The 25,814-nt window shown below is 45.2% G+C and overlaps 1 protein-coding gene across 2 annotated transcripts in view; it reads left to right on the top strand.

The window, feature by feature from the left end:
* BLTP1 (bridge-like lipid transfer protein family member 1) overlaps positions 1 to 25,814 on the top strand; it is a 451,393-nt gene that overhangs the window by 290,326 nt on the left and 135,253 nt on the right. For both annotated transcript variants that reach the window (XM_073572011.1, XM_073572012.1), the window contains 5 exons: positions 1,338 to 1,582; positions 15,065 to 15,170; positions 19,785 to 19,882; positions 20,685 to 20,870; positions 24,024 to 24,192. In XM_073572011.1, coding sequence (XP_073428112.1) covers positions 1,338 to 1,582; positions 15,065 to 15,170; positions 19,785 to 19,882; positions 20,685 to 20,870; positions 24,024 to 24,192 — 804 coding nt within the window. The remainder of the gene's footprint in view (positions 1 to 1,337; positions 1,583 to 15,064; positions 15,171 to 19,784; positions 19,883 to 20,684; positions 20,871 to 24,023; positions 24,193 to 25,814) is intronic.

Consider the following 25,814-nt stretch of genomic DNA (forward strand, 5'->3'; position numbering starts at 1 on the left):
AGGAGGTGGTATCAAAAGCAGAGACTATGGCAGTAGTGACTGAAGTGTGGCATCGGTCACTGAAGATGCGGGTGGCATGGACAGTAGCTGTAGTAAGTGACCACATCACCACCCATGATTACATCCTGTTTAAGGGAGGTAATAAAAGCTGCAGAGAGGAGACTGCAGGGCAATCCATTTGTGACGTCCCATTTGAGACTCCCCTCAAGCGTAACGTCACATGAAGTACGGAAAAAACAGATATAGATGTATTAGCATTATAGTGAGAGTGATGGGGAAGAAACTCCACTCCATTAAATCAGTTTTGATATCTGGCAATTTTAGCTCCAGACATTGCATGAGCAGATCCTCTTTTATTGGGATAAGGGCATGTACACATGACATCTTTTCAGGTGGGTCTGTGTTGAAATCCTTGCAAAAAAGTACCGTATTTTGTGAATTATAAGACGGACCGGATTTTAAGATGCACCCCAAATTTTTAGGAGAAAAATAGGAAGAAAACCTTTTCTAATAAAATGGTGGTACCTCTTATAATCCATGGTTCTTATTGATAACCAGGGGTGGTGGCTGCGGTGAAGCGGGGTCCCAGGGTCGCTGCTTGAAGAGGCAAGAGTTGCTGTAGGCCACAGGCTGGGATGAGAGGATGTGCCGGGATGAGATCTCGTTGCTGAGTTCTTAATCTGAGCATGCGCCGACCCTGGTGGCCATTTTCCCGGAGGCCACCGCATCGCATTAATGGATGTGCGGGGGGGGCTCCTGTCTTTCACAAATTGCCAGAGGAGCACCACAGAGCACCGCAGCCATTTTCACCTGCGCACATCGGAACATCCCCTCATCCCAGCCTGCGGCCTGCAGCAGCACTCCACTCTTGCCTCCTCCAGCAGCGACCAAGGGGACCCTGCTCAACCGTGGAAGGTAAGGTATATCCACATTATAAGACGCACCCCTTTTTTCCCCACAAAACTTTAGGGGAAAAAAGTGCGTCTTATAATCCGAAAAATTCGGTACAGTAAAAATGCTGAAAAGAATAAATATATGCATTTCTGTGTCAAAATGACTTGTGTATACTTTTGTTTTTTAATCATCTTTTAACTGCTTTTAAGAGACGCAAAGAGGTTAAAAGAAGTGACCTGAATATTTCTCTGGGGCTTCTGCTTGGAATACTCTTGGCATCTTATGTAGCATTTTAAAAATCCCGCAGAAAACCATGCCATATCCCAAAGAGGGTTCCACATACAAAAAACTTGGCAGGTTCCCCCGCATTAAACAGATGTCATGTACATATGCCTGAACAGTTGGTGCAAAAATGATCAAGTATTTCTTATTTTTTGTTGCAGGTGCCCAAACAAGATTTACTTTTGAGCTGCCAAATCACAGATTACGTTTTACATCGAAGGTATCCCCTACCGACATGTCTACAATTCCCCCATCAGCAAGTCTTAATCTTCCTCCGGTCACAATGCATGGTAAATACATCATGGAAGAACACGACAATTATTCTGATCAGGTGTGGAGTATGGATGACCTGCCTGCCAAGCCGGGCTATTATCTACAAGGAAACTACTTGCGTTGTGTTGCTGAGGTGAGAAGTTTACTTTTTATTCTGTATTTTACAATGGTAAGAAGTCAAAGGCATGCTAGGCCTTGGTTTCATTTCACAAGCTACATGGGGCTACTTAGTCTTCTTTGTGACCACAGAAACAGATAACATCATGTCTGTGGTACAGTTATCGAGGTTGTAAAGATTCTAAGTGCAAATAGGACCCAGTGCCTGGGGACTCACAGACTCCATTATGATAAAGCTGAAATCCAGCAGTGGTGCCGCACCCACAGCCGGATGTAAACAGTTTATAGTACCAAAATCACTCAGCTCATCACATTTTTGAGAACTGCAGCTCATCTCTTTCTTGAGTTTAAGCTTAGCTGCAGTACCTGGAAATGGCCACTAAACTGTGAACGGAGCTGTGCTCCTCAGGCGTAGTACACTGTTTACATCCAACCAGAGCCAAGCTGTTTGGTGGAGGTTCCAAGTGTTGGATCCCCACAGATCCGATATTTTTCTGAGGATAGTTCATCAACATTAACATAAGTTTGAACAACCCCTTTAAAGGGAATCTGTCCCCCCATTTTTGGACTATCAGCTGCCGGAACCGCCATCAGGGGCTTATCTACAGCATTCTGTAATGCTGTAGATAAGCCCCCGATGTAACCTGAAAGATAAGAAAAATGAGTTATATTATACTCACCCAGGGGTGGTCCAGGTCCGATGGTTGTAGCGGTCCGGTCCGGAGTATAATACTGTATAACTCGTTTTTCTTATCTTTCAGGTTACTTCGGGGGCTTATCTACAGCATTACAGAGCCCCTGATGGCGGTGCCAGCAGCTGATAGTCCAAAAATGGGGTGACAGAGTCCCTTTAACCCCTTAGCGACTGCCGATACGTCTTTTAACGGCGGTGATTAAGTGTACATAAACCACAGCGCCGCTAATTCACAGCGCTGTGGAGAAAGTGAATAGCGCCCCCCAGTGTCGGATTTTCTCCGGGGTCTCGGCAGCCGGGGGTAGCCGAGACCCCAGAGAACATGAATCGGTCGGTTTTTACCGACCCCGCTTTTGCGATCGCCGTTATTAACCCTATAACGGCGACCGCAAAAGAAAAAAGCAGCGATTTTTGCATTAAATTTCTCTTTCCTCTGATGTGATCGCACATCAGAGAAGAGAGAACTAGGGTCCCCGATCCCCCCCCCGGTACCTTTCCGTGGTCCAGGGTCCCCTCCCGGTGGTCCCGCGTCCCGCCGGTGTCCTCCGGTGGGCGCCGCCATCTTGGATCCGGAAGAAAATGGCATGCGCAGTGCGCCCGCCGGGAATCTGTCGGCTCCGTCTGGCAGATTCCATTCATTCATTTTGATCACTATGATAAACTATCATAGTGATCAAAATAAAAAAAATAGTACATAACCCCCCCGATTATCACCCCCTTAGTTAGGCCAACATAACGAAATAAAGAAAATATTTTTTTTTTCAGTTTTCCATTAGGGTTAGGGCTAGGGTTAGGGTTGGGCTAGGGTTAGGGTTGGGCTAGGGTTAGGGCGAACTAGGATTAAGATTAGAATTATGATTAGGGATTAGGGTTGGGATTAGGGTTAAGGTTGGGATTAGGATTAGGGGTGTGTTGGGGTTAGGGTTGGAGCAAGAATTGAGGGGTTTCCACTATTTACCAACTTTGGGGGTCTAAAAATTAGGGTCTAAAAAATCACTTTTGTGGAAATAAAAAAGACTTTTTATTTTCACGGCTCTGCGTTTATAAACTTCTGTGAAGCGCTTGGGGGTTCAAAGTGCTCACCACACATCTAGATAAGCTCCTTGGGGGGGGGTCTAATTTCCAAAATGGGGTCACTTGGGGGGGTTTCCACTGTTTAGGCCCATCAGGGGCTCTGCAAACGCAACATGACGCCCGCAGACCATTCCATCAAAGACTGCATTCCAAAATGGCACTCATTCCCTTCCAAGCTCTCCCATGCGGCCAAATAGTGGTTCCCCCCCACATATGGGGTATCAGCGTACTCAGGACAAATCGCACAACAACTGTGGGTGTATTATTTCTCCTGTTACCCTTGTAAAAATAAAAATTTGGGGGCTAAAAGATCATTTTTGTGGAAAAAAATGGATTTCTCTATCGCTTCATTGGGGGACACAGAGACCATGGGTGTATGCTGCTGCCACTAGGAGGCTGACACTATGCACAAAAAAAGGTTAGCTCCTCCTCCGCAGTATACACCCCACCGACCGGCAAGAAATTTCTCTGTTTAGCTTAGTGTCAGTAGGAGGTGGACACGGGTCTTTCATTAGACCCATATCTACCTCGATGTGCGTCGTTCCTTTTCACGTTTCCGGAGGGATACAGTGTGAAGAGTCACAACTGTACTCCCACAAAGAGACTATGAGTACGGCGTGTATTGCCATCCCGTATCCTCATAGCTCTCCGTGCGGACCAGATGCTCAGGGCAGATGCGTGCCAGCGACGGATGGTCCTTGCCAAACACCTCCCACCCACTCGCCCACCAGAGCCTGTCAGTCGGAAGAGGCTCGGACACGGGAAAGATTAACAGACAGCGTTTGATAAAGAAGGTACCTTTATTGGAGCAGAGGAGCGGCGCACGGAGCAAATTACCACACAGATACCTTGGAGCGGCGCCACGGCAGCACGGCAGGCTCTTATACACGTCCCACGCCTCCCGACGGTCGCCGCATTTCATCTATGCCCCTACTGCGGTGCTGGCCTTGTTCCCCCCCCCCGCCTGTATTCATCGGGGGCTTCATCTTGCAGCGTGGTTCTGGCGGCGTCTTCCTTGTCGGTGGCAGCGTTGCGGGACTTCCACGCCGCCCAGTTCTGACAGGCAGCCGCCGTCTCATATTTAGTCCCCGGCTTCATTTTAGGCCTTCGCGCCCGTCACAGCCACGCCCCCCGCTCACTCTCATAGGCCGGCTGCGCTACCGCCCGTTCCTAGGCCCTCCCACCGCCTCTCTTCTCCTGTGGCTGGGTAGGGGGGCGGTTTCCTTTAGTTTAGGCGGCTAACTGTGCCCTTCTTGTCCCTCCTGAACCGCTTTTTTTCCTCCACCTCAGGCTGCCGCCATCTTTGCAGCCTGTCAGCCGGAGATGATAGAGGGATGTCAGCTATCCCCTGCTGGGGCCCTGCAATTTTCAACATCGCTTTGGGGGACACCGGACCGTGAGTAGTTCTGCAACTGCAGACTGACAACCTCCTCTGTTGTGAGTTCATTTTTCCCTTCACCATTGAGGTCTGATGAACTCCCTCCTCTAGTGAAGGAAGGTAGTGAGACTGATTACCAAACACCTGGGCAGCTAGATGATGACTGGGTGGCTGGAATTGAGGACTGGATATAAGGCTGCCTACGCCCTTCTTCCTGGCTGGTGATTTTCCTGCTGGATTCTTGGAGACCAGTCTGATTCCTGCATCTCAAAGCTAAGTTTTTCTGCTCTGCTTTGTACTCTTCAGTTTTGTTTTTGTTTTGCCTTGTTTTTTGGGAGTTCTGCCATCCCCGGCCGGAGGTGAGCTGAATTCCATTTTTGTCTCTGATCTGTTGTTCTTTTGCTCTGTCTTCAGAATATACCTGAGTGCTGATATAGTCTTTTGAAGCCTAGCGACTTCAGGGCCTGTTTTTCCTATCAGTCGGTTGGCTCATTTTGATAGGGTTTTTGCGGATGGCAGACAGCAGCTTTCCTATCCTGTCCTATGTAGCTAGCTTGGGCCCCATCATTTGCTCAACCCCAGAGCAGACCCCAAAGCAATAGGCAGCCCCCAACATATAATGACGGTGAAGCAAGATGAAAACACTAACACAGCCACATCAACAAGCCACTAGAGCGAGAACAAGGTTTAGACCGGGAGCAAGTCCCACAGGACTGCAAAAAATTCCTGACATCACGAGACAAGGCGGGCCACCAAAAAGGCCGACTCACCAGATCTCTAGTACCAAAAATACCTGGATGACCAGCCAATGCAGAGCAATGAACTTCAGACATCACTCTCTTCCTCCACTGGTCAGGAACATACAACTTTCCACTAGGACAACGCTCAGGTTTGTCCTCCTGAAACTCTTCCAGAGCACGTCTCAAATCAGGCGAGATGGCAGAAAGAACTACCCCCTCGCCTAAGATGGTAGCAGGCTTAGTCACAACAGGAGAATCAGCAAGGAAACTCCTAGAGAGGGCGTCTGCCTTGACATTCTTAGTGCCCGGAAGAAAAGAGACCACAAAATCAAAACGTGTGAAAAACAAGGCCCACCTAGCCTGTCTAGGATTCAAGCGCTTGGCCGACTCCAGGTAAATCAAATTCTTGTGGTCAGTAAGGACCACGACTTGGTGTTTGGCTCCCTCCAACCAATGTCTCCACTCCTCAAATGCCCATTTCATGGCCAACAGTTCCCGATTCCCCACATCATAGTAACGTTCGGATGGGGAGAACTTTCGGGAAAAGAAAGCACAAGGATTCATTTTAGATGTCACAGGATCTTTTTGGGACAACACCGCTCCTGCACCAATCTCAGAAGCGTCCACCTCCACCTGAAACGGGACTGAGACATCAGGTTGCCGCAAAACCGGAGCAGAAGTGAATCTTCGCTTCAGCTCCTGAAAGGAAGAAACAGCCTCCGGAGACCAATTCAGCACATCAGCACCCTTCCTAGTCAAGTCCGTCAATTGCTTGGCAATACCAGAAAAATTAGCTATAAATTTCCGATAAAAATTAGCAAAACCCAAAAACTTCTGGAGGGCCTTCAAAGAAGTGGGCTGAACCCAATCATAAATGGCCTGTACCTTGGCCGGGTCCTTTTCAATAGTTGACGGAGACAAAATAAATCCCAAAAATGAAATCCTCTGTACCCCAAAAAGGCATTTCGATCCCTTGACATACAGGGAATTCTCCCTCAAAATCCGGAACACAGTCCAAACATGTTCCACATGAGAGTCCCAATTCTTGGAGAAGATCAAAATATCATCCAGATAGATAATCAAAAATTTATCCACAAAGTCTCGGAATATATTGTTCATGAGGCATTGGAAGACAGAAGGGGCATTAGTGAGCCCAAAAGGCATCACCAGGTACTCAAAATGTCCCTCCGGAGTATTAAACGCCGTCTTCCATTCATCCCCATGCTTAATGCGAATAAGATTATACGCCCCCCTGATGTCAAGCTTGGTAAACCAGCAAGCACCTTTAACTCTGGAGAATAGATCAGAAATCAGGGGTAACGGATACTGATATTTAACAGTAATTTTGTTGAGGGCACGATAGTCAATACAAGGCCTTAATGAACCATCCTTTTTAGCCACGAAAAAAAACCCAGCACCTAAGGGTGGAGAGGATGGTCTAATATGACCCTTCTCCAATGCCTCCTTAATATAGGATCGCATAGCCTCGTGCTCGGGTACAGATAAATTGAAAAGCCGACCCTTGGGGAATTTACACCCCGGGTTCAGCTCAATTGCACAGTCATAACTCCTAAGAGGAGGCAAAGACGCAGACTCATTCTCACTAAATACATCATAAAAGTCAGCCAAATAGTCAGGAACATCATGTGACTGGGGAGAGGTGGAGAAAACAGGAGCATCCCTAAGGGCACACCAACAACCCCAACTCACCACAGACAAAGATTTCCAATCCAAAACTGGATTATGGATTTGCAACCAGGGAAACCCCAGAACAATGGTATCATGCAAATTATGCAACACCAAAAATCTGCAATTTTCTTGATGGTCTGGGGCGACCCGCATTACCACCTGGGTCCAAAACTGAGGTTTATTCTTCGCCAAAGGAGTAGCATCAATACCCCTCAAAGGGATAGGCGTCCGTAGAGATGTCATAGGAAATCCACAACGTTTAGCAAAATCCAAGTCCATCAGGTTCAGAGCTGCTCCTGAATCCACAAAAGCCTTGGCGGAAAATGTGGACAGGGAGCAGATCAGAGTAATTGCCAGAAGAAACTTAGGTTGAGCCCCACCCACAGAAAATGTGTGTGCACAACGTTTCTCTCGTTTAGGGCAGACAGAAATAATATGCGAGGCATCTCCACAAAAAAAACACAGCTTATTAAGCCTTCTGAACTCCTGACGTTGCGCCCTAGACAAAACTCTATCACATTGCATAGGTTCAGACATTTGTTCAACAGGTGGCAACATCTCTCGTGTAGTTTTGCGTTCACGTAAACGCCGATCCACCTGGCTAATGGCTAATGACATAGAATCGTCAAGACCAGAGGGAACAGGAAATCCCACCATAGTATCTTTTACAGTTTCTGACAAACCCTTCCGAAAAAGGGCTGCCAAGGGCACCATCATTCCAGGTAGTAAGGACCGCCCACTTTCGGAATTTTTGACAGTACAACTCTGCCGAATCCCGACCCTGGCTTAATGCCAACAGGGTCTTTTCAGCCTGATCAATAGCATTAGGTTCATCATACAACAACCCCAAGGCTTGAAAAAATGCGTTCACATTATTCAGAATAGGATCATCAGGTTTAAAAAAAAACGCCCAATCCTGGGGATCGCCGCGCAGCAAAGAGATGACAATTTTAACCTGCTGCGTGGAGTTCCCCGACGAGTTAGGCTTCAAGGCAAAAAATAATTTACAATTATTCTTGAAATTCAAGAATTTAGACCGATCCCCAAAAAACACATCAGGAGTAGGAATCTTTGGTTCAGCAGCATGTGAATGAGCAAGATAGGCGGAAATTCCCCGCACTTCAGCAGCGAGCTGCTCCACACGATCAGACAATTGCTTCATCTCCATTGAGAGAAAAATTCCCCCTACGGCCTCAGAGATATAGAGGAAAAAATATGCACACAAAAAAAAAAAAAATTCTGACACTTTTTTTTTTTTTTTTTTTTTACAATTCTCTCCTGCTATTGAGTACCCTAGGGTCTGCAGTATGGCTGGTGATTCTGTTATGATGAGTCACCGAAGGAGGAAAAAACAAAATACCAGCTAAGTCCAGAAAAACCAGAGAGGTTGGCAGCTATCGGATTGCAGACCCCTGAACCTATCCACAACAACTAGCAGTAGCCGTGGGGGGTTCCTACTGTGCCCTAGACCCCTCGATCACAGCTGGAGAACTACATAGCCTAAAGACATAAAGGGGAAAAACTAAACTGCCCCAGAGCAGACCCCAAAGCAATAGGCAGCCCCCAACATATAATGACGGTGAAGCAAGATGAAAACACTAACACAGATAGAAAGATAGGTTGACTTCGGTGACTCATCATAACACTCCTCTGCCTTTCTGTCCCCCAACCTTCCGGCTTTTCTTCAGGGTCCTTCTGTTCCTCCTTCATTATGTCTAACTCTAAGTCTGAGCGTAGCCGTCCGCCGGCCCCCTTGGGCACTCTAGTCCAGTTCTTCGCATGCTCCTCTTGCAATCGCAAACTTCCCTCAGGTCAGCCTACTTCCCTGTGCCTGGATTGCAGCAATCCCATTCAGCATGACCCCGTTCAGGAGCCATCTATTGTGCCACGTGAAAGCGAACCCCCCATCCCTGGCTGGGCCTCATCTCTTTCACAATCTGTTGCAGACCTCACTAGAGTGTCTCAGTCCCTAGTTGCCGTTCTTGATAAGTTGCCCCTGGACACTTGTGCAGGGTCCAGCAGGTCGCAAGACATTCCATCTGAGCCAGCCAGCAGAAGCCGCAAAAGACCCAGGCAGGATCTCCGGCCGGAATCCTCTCCTGGCCTCACATCCCCACATAGTCCTTCCCAGCAGTCGCCCTCCCGTGCCTCCTCACCCGAGTCAGGTGAAACGTTTTCGGATGTGTCATCCGAAGGGTTCTTAGAGCTGGATTCGGACCAGGACGCGGACATGAAGGTTACAGTACAGAACCTCATCGCTGCGATTAACCACACCTTCGAAATCTCAGACTCCCCTGCGAAATCCTCAGATCGGGAGGTTTCATTCAGACGGGCAGAAACACCTTCCAGGGTCTTCGCCTCCCACTCTGAGTTTGGCAAGATTCTCACCAGGGAAAGAGAAAATCCGACCAGGCGTTTTCAAAGAGGGAAGCGCCTCGGCATGCTGTACCCGTTTGCCAAAGAGCTCACCGATAACTGGTCTGCTTCCCCCTTGGTAGACGCACCCGTGTCCAGACTTTCTAACAACACGGTTCTCCCAATTTCAGGTGTGGCGTCACTAAAGGATTCTAATGATAGAATTATAGAATCTTTAGCAAAGTCAGCATTTGAAGCGGCTGCAGCGGTGCTAAGCCCAGCCTTCGCTTCATCTTGGGTAGCGAAGGCCATAGCCACTTGGGCAGAGGATCTCCGCAAGGGCATCCTAGATAAGGCCCAACCAGAGCATTTGGCCGAACTGGCCAACCAGATCTCCCATGCAGGGGATTATCTGCTCTCTGCCTCCTTGGATGCCGCGTCCTGCGCAGTTCAGGCGTCAAGCAACGTGGTGGCAGTCCGACGTACAATTTGGCTCAAAGCTTGGCAGGCGGATTTGTCTTCAAAAAAGTCCCTTACCAATCTGCCTTTTCAGGGAGCGCGTCTCTTCGGATCCCAGCTGGACCAGATTATTAAGGACGCCACTAGGGGCACGAGTTCCCTCCTCCCTCAGTCCAAGCCTCGCAGACCTCCGCTAACACGTCAGTTTCGGCCCTTTCGGTCTTTCCGCCGCTTCAATACGGCAGAGAACTTCTCTAACCAACAGAGACCGCAGGCACGCCAGGATAGGAAAAAGGTGTCTTTCAGACCCACTCCCTCCTGGCGATCTCACTCCTCCCAGGGCAGATCCTCCAGGTCCAGATCTGGACGGTTCACATCAGCATGACTATCCACGAACTCCCGGGGGTCCTTCTCAATTGGGAGGTCGACTCCTTTTCTTCAGAGACGTCTGGCTTGCCTCAGTATAGGACGCTTGGGTCAGGGAAGTTGTATCATCAGGATACAAGATAGAGTTCGTTTCTCGCCCCCGGGATCGTTTCTTCGTGTCCCGACCTCCAAAAGATCCTGCCTTTGTTCCGGGGTTCTTTGCATCCATCGCCTCTCTCCTCAGTTCCGGAGTGATTGTGCCCGTTCCCGAATCAGAATGTTTCACAGGGTTTTATTCAAACCTGTTTGTGGTGCCAAAAAAAGGCGGGACAGTTCGCCCCATCTTGGACCTCAAGGTACTTAACAAGAGAGTCTGACTGCCTCATTTCCGAATGGAGTCTCGTCGGTCGGTAATCGCTTCCATGGAAACGCAGGAGTTCATGTGTTCAATAGACATTCAAGATGCCTATCTACATGTTCCCATATTCTCCGGGCATCAGAAATTCCTGCGTTTCGCGATTCGCCAGGAACATTACCAGTTCGGTGCACTGCCGTTCGGTCTCGCCACCGCACCCAGAGTATTTACAAAGATCATGGCGGCGTTGATGGCCTTATTGAGAATCAGAGGTCTCGTTCTTTTTCCGTACCTCGACGACATTCTGATCAAAGCTCCATCCTTTCATCAAGCTCGCCAAAGTCTTACCATCGTCCTAGACACTCTGTCCAATTTCGGGTGGCTCATCAACAAAAAGAAGTCCTGTCTTGTGTTTCTGGTTCTATTGTTCGACACTCGTCGATCGAGGGTTTTTCTCCCTTAAGAGAAAATTGGCTCCCTGCAGCGGGATGTACAATCGCTGCAGATCATACGACTTCCATCTCTCCGGACAACCATGAAAGTCCTGGGAAAGATGGTGGCGGCGACAGAGGCGATTTCCTTTGCCCAATTTCACTCCAGACCTCTCCAACTTGCCATCCTGTCTCGGTGGAACTGGTCTGTCCTCTCCCTGGATCGCCCATTTCGTCTTTCATACCGGGTCAAGCAGTCCCTCAATTGGTGGCTGACGTCTCCTCTCATCTCCCTAGGACGGTCATTCCTTCCCATTCACTGGCAGATTGTGACAACGGATGCCAGCCTTCTCGGCTGGGGGGCAGTGTTCCGCAATCACACTGTTCAGGGTCGATGGTCGACTCAGGAGTCAGCCCTGCCGATCAACATCCTCGAGATACGAGCGATTTATCTGTCTCTCGTTCACTGGGAGAGACTTCTCAGGGGCCTGCCTATCCGAATTCATACAGACAATGCCACAGCGGTGGCATATGTCAACCGCCAGGGGGGGACATGGAACGTCTTAGCCCTGGCAGAGGTGTCCAAGATCCTTCACTGGGCAGAGGTTTCAGTCCCGGCAATATCCGCGGTGCACATTCCCGGCGTGGACAACTGGGCCGCCGATTTTCTCAGCCGCGAGGGTCTCGCGGCAGGAGAGTGGTCCCTACATCCGGAGGTGTTTCTTCAGCTTTGCCGTCGTTTGGGAACCCTGGACGTAGATCCGCTAGCTTCTCGTCTCAACAGGAAAGTCCCACAGTTTGAATCCAGGTCTCAAGATCCTCTCACAGTGGGCGCCAGTGCTCTGGCCATTCCTTGGTCGCAGTTTCAGCTCCCCTCCCTGTTCCCTCCCCTGCCTCTTCTTCCCAGGCTGTTGAATAAAATCAAGGTTGAAGGAATTCCAGTCATCCTCATCACCCCGAATTGGCCCAGAAGGTCTTGGTTCGCGGACATCGTCAACCTTCTCACGGACGCCCCCTGGAAGCTTCCAGACAGGGCAGATCTGCTGTCTCAAGGTCCGATTTGCCACCCCAATTCTCGGCCGCTCAATTTAACGGCGTGGCTGTTGAGACCGAGGTTTTGAAACGATCAGGCTTTTCGGATCGAGTTATTCATACCATGATCCGGGCCAGAAAGCCATCGTCTTCCAAAATTTATTACCGTACTTGGAAGGCCTATTTCACTTGGTGCGAGGCTAACGACATTTCGCCCATGCGTTTTTCGCTCCCTTCTGTCCTGGCGTTTCTTCAGGCAGGGCTTGATGCAGACCTTGCCCTCAGCTCTTTAAAAGGTCAAGTTTCTGTGCTGTCCATTTTATTTCAGAAGACGTTGTCCTCCCGTCCTCAGGTCAAGACCTTCCTTCAAGGAGTGGCTCATACGGCTCCTCCGTACCGAGCGCCCGTAAATCCTTGGGATCTTAATCTGGTTCTCGAGGTTCTACAAGGTCCTCCCTTTGAACCTCTCAGGGAAGTTTCCCTATCTCTCCTTTCATGGAAAGTAGCCTTCCTAGTAGCCATCACCTCCATCCGGCGCATGTCGGAATTGGCGGCCCTCTCTTGCCGCTCTCCTTTCTTGGTACTCCACCAGGACAAAGTAGTTCTGCGGCCTCCTCCCTCTTTCCTTCCTAAAGTGGTGTCCACTTTCCACCTGAATGAGGATATTGTTCTCCCGTCCTTTTGTTCGGATCCAACTCACCCTTGGGAATGCTCCTTGAACAAACTTGACTTGGTCAGGGCGATGAAGGTCTACCTAGCTAGGACGACTCCTTTACGGAAGACAGACTCTCTTCATCATTCCAGATGGGGCGCGAAAAGGTCAGCCGGCTTCCAAAGCTACTATTGCTCGCTGGATCAGATCGACAATTTAGGAAGCCTACCGGGTCAAACATAGATTGGCCTCTCCGGGAATTAGCGCTCACTCTACCCGGGCAGTGGGTGCCTCCTGGCCGGTGCGCCACAGAGCTTCCGCGCTGCAGCTTTGCAAAGCTGCAACCTGGTCATCGGTTCACACGTTTGTGAAATTCTACAAAGTCCACACCTATGCTTCGGCGGATGCCAGCCTAGGTAGAAGGATCCTGCAGGCAGCGGTAGTGAGTCCGCTGGCCTGATGGAAGTTTGTTCTCCCTCCCCAGGGACTGCTTTGGGACGTCCCATGGTCTCTCTGTCCCCCAATGAAGCGATAGAGAAAACAGGATTTTTGGGTTGCTTACCATAAAATCTGTTTCTCGGAGCCCTCATTGGGGGACACAGCACCCTCCTATGTTCTACAACTCCTGTTCTTATGGTTGTTAGTTATTTACAGTTGAGTTGTCGGTTCTGTTTTTCAATCTTTTCTGTTACTTCTCCTACTGCTTTCTCACTAACTGAGGAATTTCCTGCTGGTTGGTGGGGTGTACACTGCGGAGGAGGAGCTAACCTTTTTTTGTGCATAGTGTCAGCCTCCTAGTGGCAGCAGCATACATCCATGGTCTCTGTGTCCCCCAATGAAGGCTCCGAGAAACAGATTTTACGGTAAGCAACCCAAAAATCCTGTTTTTTTTATTTTCACGGCTCTACGTTATAAATTTCTGTGAAGCACTTGAAGGTTCAAAGTGCTCACCACACATCTAGATAAGTTCCTTAAGGGGTCTAGTTTCCAAAATGGGGTCACTTGTTGGAGGTTTCCACTGTTTAGGCACATTAAGGGCTCTCCGAACGCAACATGGCATCTGATCTCAATTCCAGCCAATTCTGCGTTGAAAAAGTCGAATGGCGCTCCATCCTTTGCGAGCTCTGCCGTGTGCTGAAAAAGTGGTTTACCCCCACATATGGGGTATTGGCGTATTCAGGCGAAATTGTACAACAAATTTTGTGGTTGATTTTCTCTTTTAACACTCGTGAAAATAAAAAAAAATTGGTTCTGTAGTAAATTTTTTGCAAAAAAAAGTTAAATGTTAATTTTTTCCTTCCACATTGCTTTAGTTCCTGTGAAGCACGTAAAGGGTTAATAAACTTCTCAAATGTGGTTTTGAGCACCTTAAGGGGTCTAGTTTTTAGAATGGTGCCACTTTTGGGTATTTTCTGTCATGGACACCCCTCAAAATGACTTTAAATATGATGTGGTCCCTAAAAAAAATGGTTTTGTCAATTTTGTTGTAAAAATGAGAAATCGCTGGTCAGCTTTTAACCCTTATAACTTCCTAACAAAAAAAAAATTTGCTTCCAAAATTGTGCTGATGTAAAGTAGACATGTGGGCAATGTTATTTATTAAGAAATTTTTGTGACACATCTCTCTGATTTAAGGGCATAAAAATTTAAAGTTTTAAAATTGCAAAATTTTCAAAATTTTCGCCATATTTCCGTTTTTTTTCATAAATAAACACAAGACTTATCGAAGAAATTTTACCACTAACATGAAGTACAATATGTCACGAAAAAAACATCTCAGAATCACCAGGATCCATTAAAGCATTCCAGAGTTATAACCTCATAAAGGGACAGTGGTCAGAATTGTAAAAATTGGCCCGGTCATTAAGCTGCAAACTGGCTCTGTCGCTAAGGGGTTAATGATATTTAGCACTTTCATTCCTATCAAATGCTTCCTTTGCTGTCTTCTTTAGTGTTATGTCTTCTAGCATCTTTAGTGTTATGTAAAAAGCATACAGCTATTAAATGTATTATTATGATAGAAATTGAATTTCTTGAATATTAAAAAGAAGTTGAAAGGTGGGGAGGGTGAATGTTAGTTCTGGGTTGTGAAGGGCAGAAGTGTATACGGTGGTTATTTGAATGTCATTGAATAATTGGATTATATAGGCATTATTCCTGTATATGTACTGTATGATGACATGTAAAATAATAATTCTGCTGTTAGTTGACGTTCAATATAAGTTTATTGATTAAAAAAATATATATTAATAACAGATATCTCTCAATAACAGGTTGGGTCATTTGAACACAATCTCACTACTGATCTACTGAACCACCTGGTATTTGTGCAAAAAGTCTTCATGAAAGAAGTGAATGAAGTCATACAGAAAGTGTCAGGTTTGTGGGTGACTACTGTGTGAAGAATGCAGATCTGCTCCTTTAGCTCCTATTTCTTCTTATGTTCTCATTGAATGCACAAGATTGACAGCTTTGCTAACTCCTCAGAACTTCTTAGAAATGTTGAAACTCGTTATAAAGTATTGATTTTAATAAATGTTCTGAATTTAGCAGAGGGCAGCCTCCTCATAGATTGGGCAGGTTTCTGACAACTATGTGGCTTGTAAGACTTCTTTGTTTGCCATTTATCACTTTTCACTTTGGGGTCTGGAATTATTTTTGGCTCAGACCTCTACAAAAGAACAATTTAGAAGATGACGTTAGCCTCCCCATGGATTTACTAGTTGTCTTATGTTTATTTTCATTTGTGTAAAACTCTGCAGTTTAATAACCTTCCAGAAGTGATCAGCCCAGTTCATCATAGTTTATAATGTAGCTGAGGTGCCTTGACGAAAATCCCAGTTTGGTACAAGTTAGAAAAAAAAATAAAGCAGCTCATGGACATGTAACATCCTGGGATTTCCAGGCTTCGGATGTTGTTAGTGCAGCACAAACTTATGTTTCTTCCTTTGAATTAATAATGTTCAATGTTTTTCTATATTTGTTTTACTTATTACCGTACTATGCTTTTAATCACTTCTAGTATCCAAAGACTGTCCGTCTTCACACACTGCTTTATCTTACATTGTGTAAACCTGGTTCAGCAAATAAAGGCTATATGTATTATATAATGAAAAGGTGCACAATTTTCCCTATAGCTTTTCAGATCACTGTTTGCAGCCATTCACTAGTCTCTCTTGGTTATGTTTGGCCCGTTAGTGCATGGGCAAACTCAATGTGAATTTCCTAGTACCCAGAAACCCCTTTCTAAACATTGCAAGAGAAAGGATTGAATTAAAAAAATATATATTTCCACAGTGGGACACTTAAATGAACCTGTCGGAAAATCAACCATCCATATAGACATGCAGGTCATGGAATGTTTAATAAATATGAACCTAGCACTCAACTTAAAGGTATTTGTAAGGCGGTTTATTGTAGTACACGAAAAAAGACGTTTCGGTCAATGTGACCTTCAGTTACTACAAGGGTAAATATAATTACAAAACAAAACGTCATATAAAACAGAAAAAAATAACAAAGGAAAAAAAGGGAGAAAAACAAAGGAAAACAGAAGTATATACAAACAATAGTCAAAATGGTCATACAAAAATAGGATAAATTGGTCGCAGATAACGCCAGGTATCCCACACTGCCCATAGCACGCCAAATAATTTAAAAAGAGCCATAGAAAATATATAGCAGCGATCCATAAGAATGTCAAACATACCGTGTGGTATATAGATTGTGTAGAACTTATAGGCATCTATCAGAAAGGACGATGATGCTTTAGGCATCTAAAAAACAAGATACGGTGAAATGGAGTGTATGATAGTAGTAGTGAATCATGTAGCAGGGAAAAAAAAAAAAAATAATTGTACTTACTGAGGAGAATGATCTCTCTAAGGTAATGAGCTGTGGAGGATATAGCAAGGGGGAGCATTATTGCAATGTGTGAGCCCGAGAGGGTTAAATAGGGATTATGAAATATCAGCATTTTTGTAAAAAACTACATCTCACATAAGCCCCTTACAAAATTAGAGTCAACACTCAGTGTATGTAATGTTTTTTTTTTTTTTTTTTCCCGACCTGTTTATTATGCTACTTTTATGTATATTCGTTTTTCTAGGAGCCGTCTTGATGCCATAATATACTAACGTATTCCTCTCTCTCTCACAGAGTCGATTATATTAATGTGTTGGAATTGTACGCCACTGCTATAAGCCCATTTCTATCTATTTGGGATTACATAGCGTTATTTCTCTCCCACAAGTCTGCACAGCACAAATACTGTCGATCTCAGCTGCTTTTGCCTCTCTCTCTATAGTTCTCCTTGAATATACTGCCCTTGTATGAATTATCACAATAAAGTTATTTAGTATATTTCTCTGGACCTCTGCATAGTGTCTCAATTAGCATAATCCCGACACCCAGGGACCATTGTCTGCTCACTCCCACCCCTTCAATGTTTTCTCCTGACCAGGCTATGGTCATTTATATGTTAATTTCTATCTCTTGAATTCTGAATTCCAATCTCCCTACCAACAATATATAGCATCCCCACACATAACCGCTATCATTAGCATGTGTTTCTCCACATTTTGATCTGTTATTATGTCTTTCCTCTGGTGGAAAGCAAGCTCCCTGTACTGTGGATCCCACAGCCATATTCTTCCTGTTAGTCACTTCCTGTGTACTGGAGCTTACAGCTCCCATTGGCCGCCCACCACTAAATATCCCTCCCCCTCCCCTTTTTAAACCTGCATGTCTGCATGCAGGATCAGATGGCCGGTGGACACCGCATCTGGAGGCACGTTTGCCCCTCTCCTATATACTGACAAGGTAAATACTTAGTGCTGATATGTACCTATCAACAGGGGAGGTGATACTATTTATGCACACATTGCAATAATGCTCCCCCTTGCTATATCCTCCACAGCTCATTACCTTAGAGAGATCATTCTCCTCAGTAAGTACAATTATTATTTTTTTTTTTTTTTTCCTGCTACATGATTCACTACTACTATCATACGCTCCATTTCACCGTATCTTGTTTTTTAGATGCCTAAAGCATCATCGTCCTTTCTGATAGATGCCTATAAGTTCTACACAATCTATATACCACACGGTATGTTTGACATTCTTATGGATTGCTGCTATATATTTTCTATGGCTCTTTTTAAATTATTTGGCGTGCTATGGGCTGTGTGGGCTGCCTGGTGTTATCTGCGACCAATTTATCCTATTTTTGTATGACCATTTTGACTATTGTTTGTATATACTTCTGTTTTCCTTTGTTTTTTTCCCTTTTTTTCCTTTGTTATTTTTTTCTGTTTTATTTGACGTTTTGTTTTGTAATTAGATTTACCCTTGTAGTAACTGAAGAAGGTCACATTGACCGAAACATCTTTTTTCGTGTACTACAATAAACCGCCTTACAAATACCTTTAAGTTGAGTGCTAGGTTCATATTTGTTGCTTTAACGGTTTGGGAACCTAACCTTAGCACCATCTTGAGTTGTGCTCACGGTGTTCTTTCTATATGGAATATTTAATAGACTGAAACTTTGATATCTGAGATCCGATGACTGATCTTCCCAAGAGTCTGTCTGCAGAGCTTATTTTAATGCCTCTGTTCATGAAATCTTGGGTGTGCAGTGTGCAGATCCTCTCCTATTGACAATTAGCTTCAACTTCCTTGTACTTAGGATCTGCCCAACCCCTTTCGGGAAGACCTATGTCCCACCGAGAGATTTTAACATCTCATTTATACTAAAACTAGTTTATTCAACATATCACCACAAATGCCCATATAGATGTCTTAAGAGGGTAGATCCTGCGGACAGGTTCCCTTTAATGCAAATTAAGTTGGCGGTGTACAATATATAACTATTTTCAGTGATCCCCCTCTAGTGGTATTTAACAGACAACATTTTTTTAATCAAGATATGATTTTAGTTCTAAATTAAAGCCGGGCTACAGTACTCGCTTTAAGCTGGAAGATGCAAAGATGGATTTCCACAATTGAAAATTATTTCTGGCGTGTGTTTTCTTTTTCGTATTCCCAACAATCCCGAAGCCGGGCTCTGCAGAGCCCCATCTTGAATGGAGAAGAGGCGCACATGCTCGACCTCTGCTCCCTTCATTGTGTAATGGACAAAATATAGCTGAGCAACAATGCTTTTCTCCTGGCTGGAGTCTCGCGTAGCATTCGTAATACATGTAGTTTGCATTTGAGGTGCAACTGCCAAGAAGCCGCCTTCTTAAAGTCTCTGTCACTTTCAGCTACTTGAAAATGGCTTCATGTCAATGACTGTATGCTTGCTGCAAAACTGTGCGACTATTTCCAAACCCCAATGCTACCTGGACTGCAGCGTCTTTGAGCTACTCCTTTAGCTAGAAGAAAATCTCCAGCAGCAGAGATCTGTGGACTGTTTCTGAAGTGTAAAGCTCCTATTGTTTACAATGGGACAGCGCGGTGCTGCTTCCTGCTGGCTGTAGACGTTGGGCTCTGGAGCTGCTTGAGCTTTTCTTTCAGTTATAAGAATTTGCCTCTGTGCTGTAGATCAGAAAGGAGGAAGACTCTGCTAGTTTACAGCATTGCATACTTAGGCAGAGAGCTATTAGAATTCTACCTATCTGCGTTATAGTTAAAAATATGTGATGTGCAAGTTTTCAATAAAAGGAGGATAATTTTGTCATATGTTCAAAGTCAGTAACACAATTAGAACACTCCTTTAAAAGTTCTTGTTCTTGGCACTGAACGATAAAAGATCTGTCACAAGCTGTACGCCCATGGGGTCATCACAGGACCTTGAAGGGAGTAAACATTGACGGTTCCTAATGAATGACCACAAGCTCTATGCAATTGCCACAGAAAGTACGGAATATAGGAAAATTGTATTACTTTTCATTAACAACAAAAAAATGCTCTTATTTTCTGAAACTACTGTACCCCATGAGAACCATGGTTTGGTGTTTGCAGCTTTGTTACATAACCTCAACATATTTTTAGGTGGAGAACAGCCAATTCCTCTCTGGAATGAACATGATGGTGCCACAGATGGAGATAAACCAAAAATCCTGCTTTATTCCCTCAACTTGCGATTTAAGGTATGTATTTTCAAGATTTTATGTCTTTTATTTAACATATGCCCCCCAAAATGATTTGACGTGTTGCCTCTGAAGCCAATCAGCTGTCATCATTATCTCTCTCATGATTTGCAATGATGCCCGTCTCTCGCGGTCAGGTGCCGTCCAGCGGGTCTGCCTCCACTGCGTACTGTTACATGTGCTCTCAGATCACCGCAGATCCCTGCCTTCCTCAAGCTACTAGCCCCTAACTGGGACTCTGAAAATAATTTCCCTATCTTCCATTCTGAATCTTCTATTTGAGTATGGTTTGAGAAAGACCTATGGTTAGGTCGAAACGTAACCATATAGAATACACTTCTGGGATTTTTTTCTTTTTTCTTGTTATTGCGGTGATCACTATCTGATGAATTGAAAAATAAAAAATAAAAATTACAAAGATTCTTCTGCAAGACCAAGTCATTTTTGAGTGTGACTGTCTATTTAGTGACTATTGCTTGTGTATTATCCACGTTCAGTCAGCACCTATCCAAATAGCGAGAGTGCGCGTCTTTTTTCTTCTATTTTCCTACCACTAGATGGAAGATCTGTAGGTGTCTTTGATTGAAGTCAATAGGAGCCATATATATATAGACTGGTCCCCTAGTTATCCCCTATTGATGTAGAGAAACAATAATGATGCTCTATAGTACAGACAGTGTTATGAGAAAAAAAATCTTGTAATTCATGCTTTGTATTTTTTTTTTGTAACATGTCAGCTAGATTCTCACTAATTCACATTGACAGATATTTGAGTCATATTTCATTTTATTTTATATTTCAGGGCATTCAAGTGACAGCTACCACTCCATCCATGAGAGCAGTTAGATTTGAGACTGGGCTAATAGAACTGGAGTTGTCAAATCGGATTCAGACAAAGGCCATGCCTGGAAGCAGCAGTTATCTGAAGCTTTTTGGGAAATGTCAGGTTGATTTGAACTTGGCCCTCGGACAAATTGTGAAGCATCAGGTTAATCTCTTTTTTTTTTTTTTTTTTTTTTTCTAGAAACATGGCCCACATTGTGAGTGTTTGTGTATGTTATAAGAATTTGATTAGTAACACAGATGTATTTGCTTGTTCATATTTAGAGCTTACAATTGTACAATATTTTTGTCATTATTGTGTTCTACTCATTTGTGACCCTTTTCAATGATCTTGTGAGTGAATAAACCTGATCCCTGCTCTATAAACTCTAGGGGAAAAAGTCTTCCCAGATGGACAAAGGCTGTTTAGCCAACAAAATAAAGAACAGACTTCTTTATTAGAGGAAATTATGTTTATGCTGAAATGATGTTCTTTCCACTTCTGGATTATGGCCCCAACAGTGCGCACTGGAATCTTCAGTAGTTTAGAAATTCTTCTGGAACCAATTCCAACAGTATGTTTTGCAACAATAAGGTTGCGAAGGTCTTGAGACAGCTCACTGGTTTTACCTATCATGTAATAACCATCTGATATTATTTTTCGCTAAGTGGCTGGAATGCTTTCTAATAGCTGATAATATCAGCTGATGTCATGACTGTTCATGATTTTTTGCACATCTTTTTCTTCGTGTGTTCAATACTTTTTCCCTGTGTCATTTCTCATTATTAATGTCACCAAGGAGAAAAAAAAAAGACCGGGTTTTTCAATGTATCCGCGCTGACCACACAAGGACAGGATTATTCTTCAAAGTTTTATTGTGCCAACGCGTTTCGTAGCAAATCTGCCACTTCCTCAGGGCCAAAGTATCCTTTGCCATGAAATGCGTCGGCACAATAAAGCTTTGAAGAACAATCCTGTCCTTGTGTGGTCAGCGCGGATACATTGAAAAACCCGGTCTTTTTTTTTTTCCTCCTTGGTGACATATCTACGGGAGTCTGCAGCGACCACTGGTTCCTTTTACATTCTGCAAGGGGTTGTGACTGTTCACAACCTGTAAAGGTGAGTGCACTAATTGTGTATTGTCACCCAAAATATCACTTTTATCGCCCTATGTGCGCTCTCTTTCCTTAATTTCACATTTCTCATTATTACACATAAAGTATGGACTTTTATGGTTTGATTTCTTTGCCTGTGTGGTTTGGATGGGTTGTTACTGACATCTGGTCAGAATTTCATGTCAATAGCACCTTTATAAATATATTTACTTAGAAAATTCGTGACATGTTCAATACTTATTTCTCCCTCTGTATATAATGTTTTAGCTTCTATAAGCGTCTGAGTCTTGAGAATGCAAATGATCATCCAAAATACTCTGAAGCAGCGTTAGATTATCAGGTAGAATCATCTCTGCTCCTGCATGAATGTGGCAACAGCAATCTCAAAATTCTTAAAGGGAATCTGTCACTTATTTTTTCGATTATCAGCTGCCGGCACCGCCATCAGGGGCTTATCTACAGCATTCTGTAATGCTGTAGATAAGCCCCCAATGTAACCTGAAAGAGAAGAAAAACAAGTTATATTATACTCACCCAGGGGCGGTCCGGGTCCGGTTTTGGTCCAATGGGTGTCGCTGTCCGGTCCGGCGTCTCCCATCTTCTAACAGTGACGTCCTCTTCTTTGCTTCCCATTGTGGCTCCTGCGCAGGCGTACTATATCTGCCCTATTGAGGGCAGAGCAGAGTCCTTCAGTACGTAGGCGCCGGACCTCTCTGACCTTTCCCGGCGCCTGCGCACTGCAGTACTCTGCTCTGCCCTCAACAACAGATTGAGTTAAGGGTACTTATTCCTCAGCGCCGCTTTTTAACGGAGCTGAGAAATAAGGTTATAGCACCAGCATCGGAAATTCTCTGGGATCTCAGCTACCGGAGATAGCCGAGACCCCGGAGAACATGATTCGGGTCGATTTTTACCAACCCTAGTGTTGCGATCACTGTTATTCACAGAATATCGGCGACTGCAAAAAAAGTCAGATTTAATTTAATTTCTCTCTCCTCTGATATGATCTAGCACATCAGAGAAGAGAAAAATGGGGTCCCCCGAGTACCACTGATGTCCCTGGACCCCTTCCTGCATTCCCCAGTCCTGTCCCCCGGCCGTTGGCATCTTCTTCCTGAAAGAAAATTGGGTGCGCATTATCAGTGCACCCGCCGAGATCTGCCCGCCGGCACCCTGCAACAATAGGAAATGTTTCCTATTGGTTAATTTTGATCACTGTGATAGACCCTATCACAGTGATTAATATAGAAAATAGTAAATCAAACCCCCTTTATCGCCCCCTTAGTTAGGTAAAAAAAAATAAAATAAAAAAACGTATTTCCATTTTTCGGTTAGGGCTATTGTTGGGGTTAGAGCTAGGGTTAGGGTTGGGCTAGAGTTAGGGTTGTGGTGTTGAGATTATGGTTTTGGTTATCGTTGGGATTATGGTTATGGTTGGGATTAGGGTTAGGGCTGTGTTAGGGATAGGGTTAGGGGTGTGTTGGGGTTAGGGTTGGAGTTAGAATTGGGTGGTTCCACTGATTAGGTACATCATGGGGTCTACAAACGCAACATGGCGCACCCACCATTGATTCCAGCCAATTTTGCGTTCAAAAAGTCAAGAGGTGCTCCCTCCCTTCTGAGTTCTGCCATGCACATAAACAGTGGCTTTCCCCCACATACAGGGTATTGGTGTACTCAGGAGAAATTGCACAACAAATTTTGTGGTCCATTTTTTCCTGATACCCTTGTGAAAATAAAAAAAAAATTGGTTCCAAAGTATATTTTTTGTGAAATGTTCATTTTTTTCAAACCACATTGCTTTAGTTCTCGTGAAGCACCTGAAGAGTTAATAAACCTCTTGAATGTGGTTTTGCGGACCTTGAGGGGTGAAGTTTTTTCATAAATAAACGCAAGTTATATCAAAGAAATTTTACCACTAACATGAAGTACAATATGTCATGAAAAGGCATTCTCAGTATCAGCGGGATCCATTGAAGTGTTCCAGAGCTATAACCTCATAAAGTGACAGTGGTCAGAATTTTAAAAATTGGCTCGGTCATTAAGTACCAAATTGGCTCTGTCACTAAGAGGTTAAATGTATTCTGTGATTCCCATATTACACTGCTGATGTGATGGGTTGCACTGAGTGCTATGTTTTCTTCGATTTTACAGTAATATTTCCTACCTTTATCCGCATTTGTCTTTGATGTGTTCTGTACAGGTTTATGAAGAGGCTGGATCCGATTTTCATCAAGTTGCGTATTTTAAAACTCGTATTGGCTTGCGCAATGCATTCCAGGAGGAGATCAGTGGCTCAATAGGCAGAGAAGCGGTTCTTATCACCCTAAGTAGGCCTATTGTCTATGCACAGCCCGTGGCCTTTGACAGAGGTATTCGACAAATATTTTACCCCACCTTTATTTCACTTCTTACATTAAGTTGTCACTTTTAACAATGCTCATGTATCTCTGTGGTACTAAAGAAAAAGCCCAAAAATTTGGATTCAGATTTATATTTAAATTTAATTTTTTTTTCTGTAATCCTTTAATTGTACATGATTAAGAGGCCTTTACAATACAGTATTGGTTAAAATATATATCCTCCATCCTTACAGTGCCAACTGAACTGACTCCTGCATGTAACCATTGCATGCCCTCCCTAACCTTTTTTTGAAGCGATCCCTTTCAGATAACACCCCTAATTTAACCAAGCCTAATTCTTGTATTCAGAAAATGTATGCACCTTTTTAATTACTTAGTTACTCTGTCGCCTCATTGGGGGACACAGAACCATGGGTGTTATGCTGCTAGGAGGCGACACTATGCATAATCTGAAAAAGATTAACTATGGCTCCTCCTCTGCATTATACACCCCTGGATGGCGTCGGCCTTCTCCAGTTTTTGCTTAGTGTCGCAAGGAGGCACACCTAAAGATTTTTTTTTTTCACTCTGTTTTTTCCCAGATGACAGATGAAGAAAAACTGGTCTCCTGTGAGACTCCCGACATGGCTCCTTCCTCGGCCCCCTATTATGGGGTGCCCGGTTGAAGTAGAGATGGCTGTTCCCCATGTCGCTCCTTCCCCAGTCCTGCGGGTGCTGGCTCAAAGTTGAGACCCCTCTCCTTCCCCAATTCCTTTTGGTCTTGGGTTGAGGTCGAGGCGAGGAAGAAGCCTCCTGATGGTGACAGCAGCACCCTCTCTAATCCCCCTCTGGGGGTATTAGGTTGAGACGCCTCAGGTAGGGTCTATATCTCGGTAATCTGCAGCTCACTGTATCCAGGGACCCCAGCCCAGCTGCGGACTGCTGTCGGTCCGGGGGGGAGTGTGGGCAGGCATGGCACATACAGAGACAGGGCTCCCTGCGCCCCTGTCTCTGCAGCAGGACCAGCTACATAGCGCCTCAGGGGGACCCATCACAGGGCCCTGCTTCCGATTGTGGCCCCACCGCTAGCCTGCCTTTCTATCCGGGGGGGTCCGGATAAGATCCGACCCCCTCCCGGACTACCGCGCCGGCCTGGAGCCCTTCCTGGGCATCGATATCTAATTTAGGCCGCGGCTTCGGCCTAGCTGAGGTCGCCGCCTCCTCTCTGCCCCCCCGGCCCGCCCCCTGGATGACAAATATGACACTCTACAGTGTCATAGAAGGGGCAGATTGAGGCAGAAAGGGCGCATTTTTACACATCTCTGCGCGCTTTCTCAGCTCTCCGCCCCCTTCTTCTCCCTCCTCATCCTTTCGGCGGCCATTTCTGACGCAGGCATCAGCAGCACCACGCCAGCCAGTCTCCGAGGGGCACAGGACTGTGGATCTTCGGCGCTGGACCTAGGGGCACACTGGTGGGGTAAGATCACAGCTTGGGTTTTTTTGCTCGGCTGTGAATCCGGATTCCCTGTAAGGCTCTCCTATAGGTTTCCCCTGCATATCCACCCCTGTAGGGCTCTCCCATAGCCTGCCCTTCCGCGCTCTGTGCACTATGCCAGGCTCAAGGTACAAGAGAACCAGGCAGGACTGCGTTT

This window comes from Dendrobates tinctorius, unplaced genomic scaffold (assembly GCF_039654945.1).
Source record: "Dendrobates tinctorius isolate UK_male_01 unplaced genomic scaffold, ASM3965494v1 ptg000030l, whole genome shotgun sequence".
NCBI classification, from domain to species: Eukaryota; Metazoa; Chordata; class Amphibia; order Anura; family Dendrobatidae; genus Dendrobates; species Dendrobates tinctorius.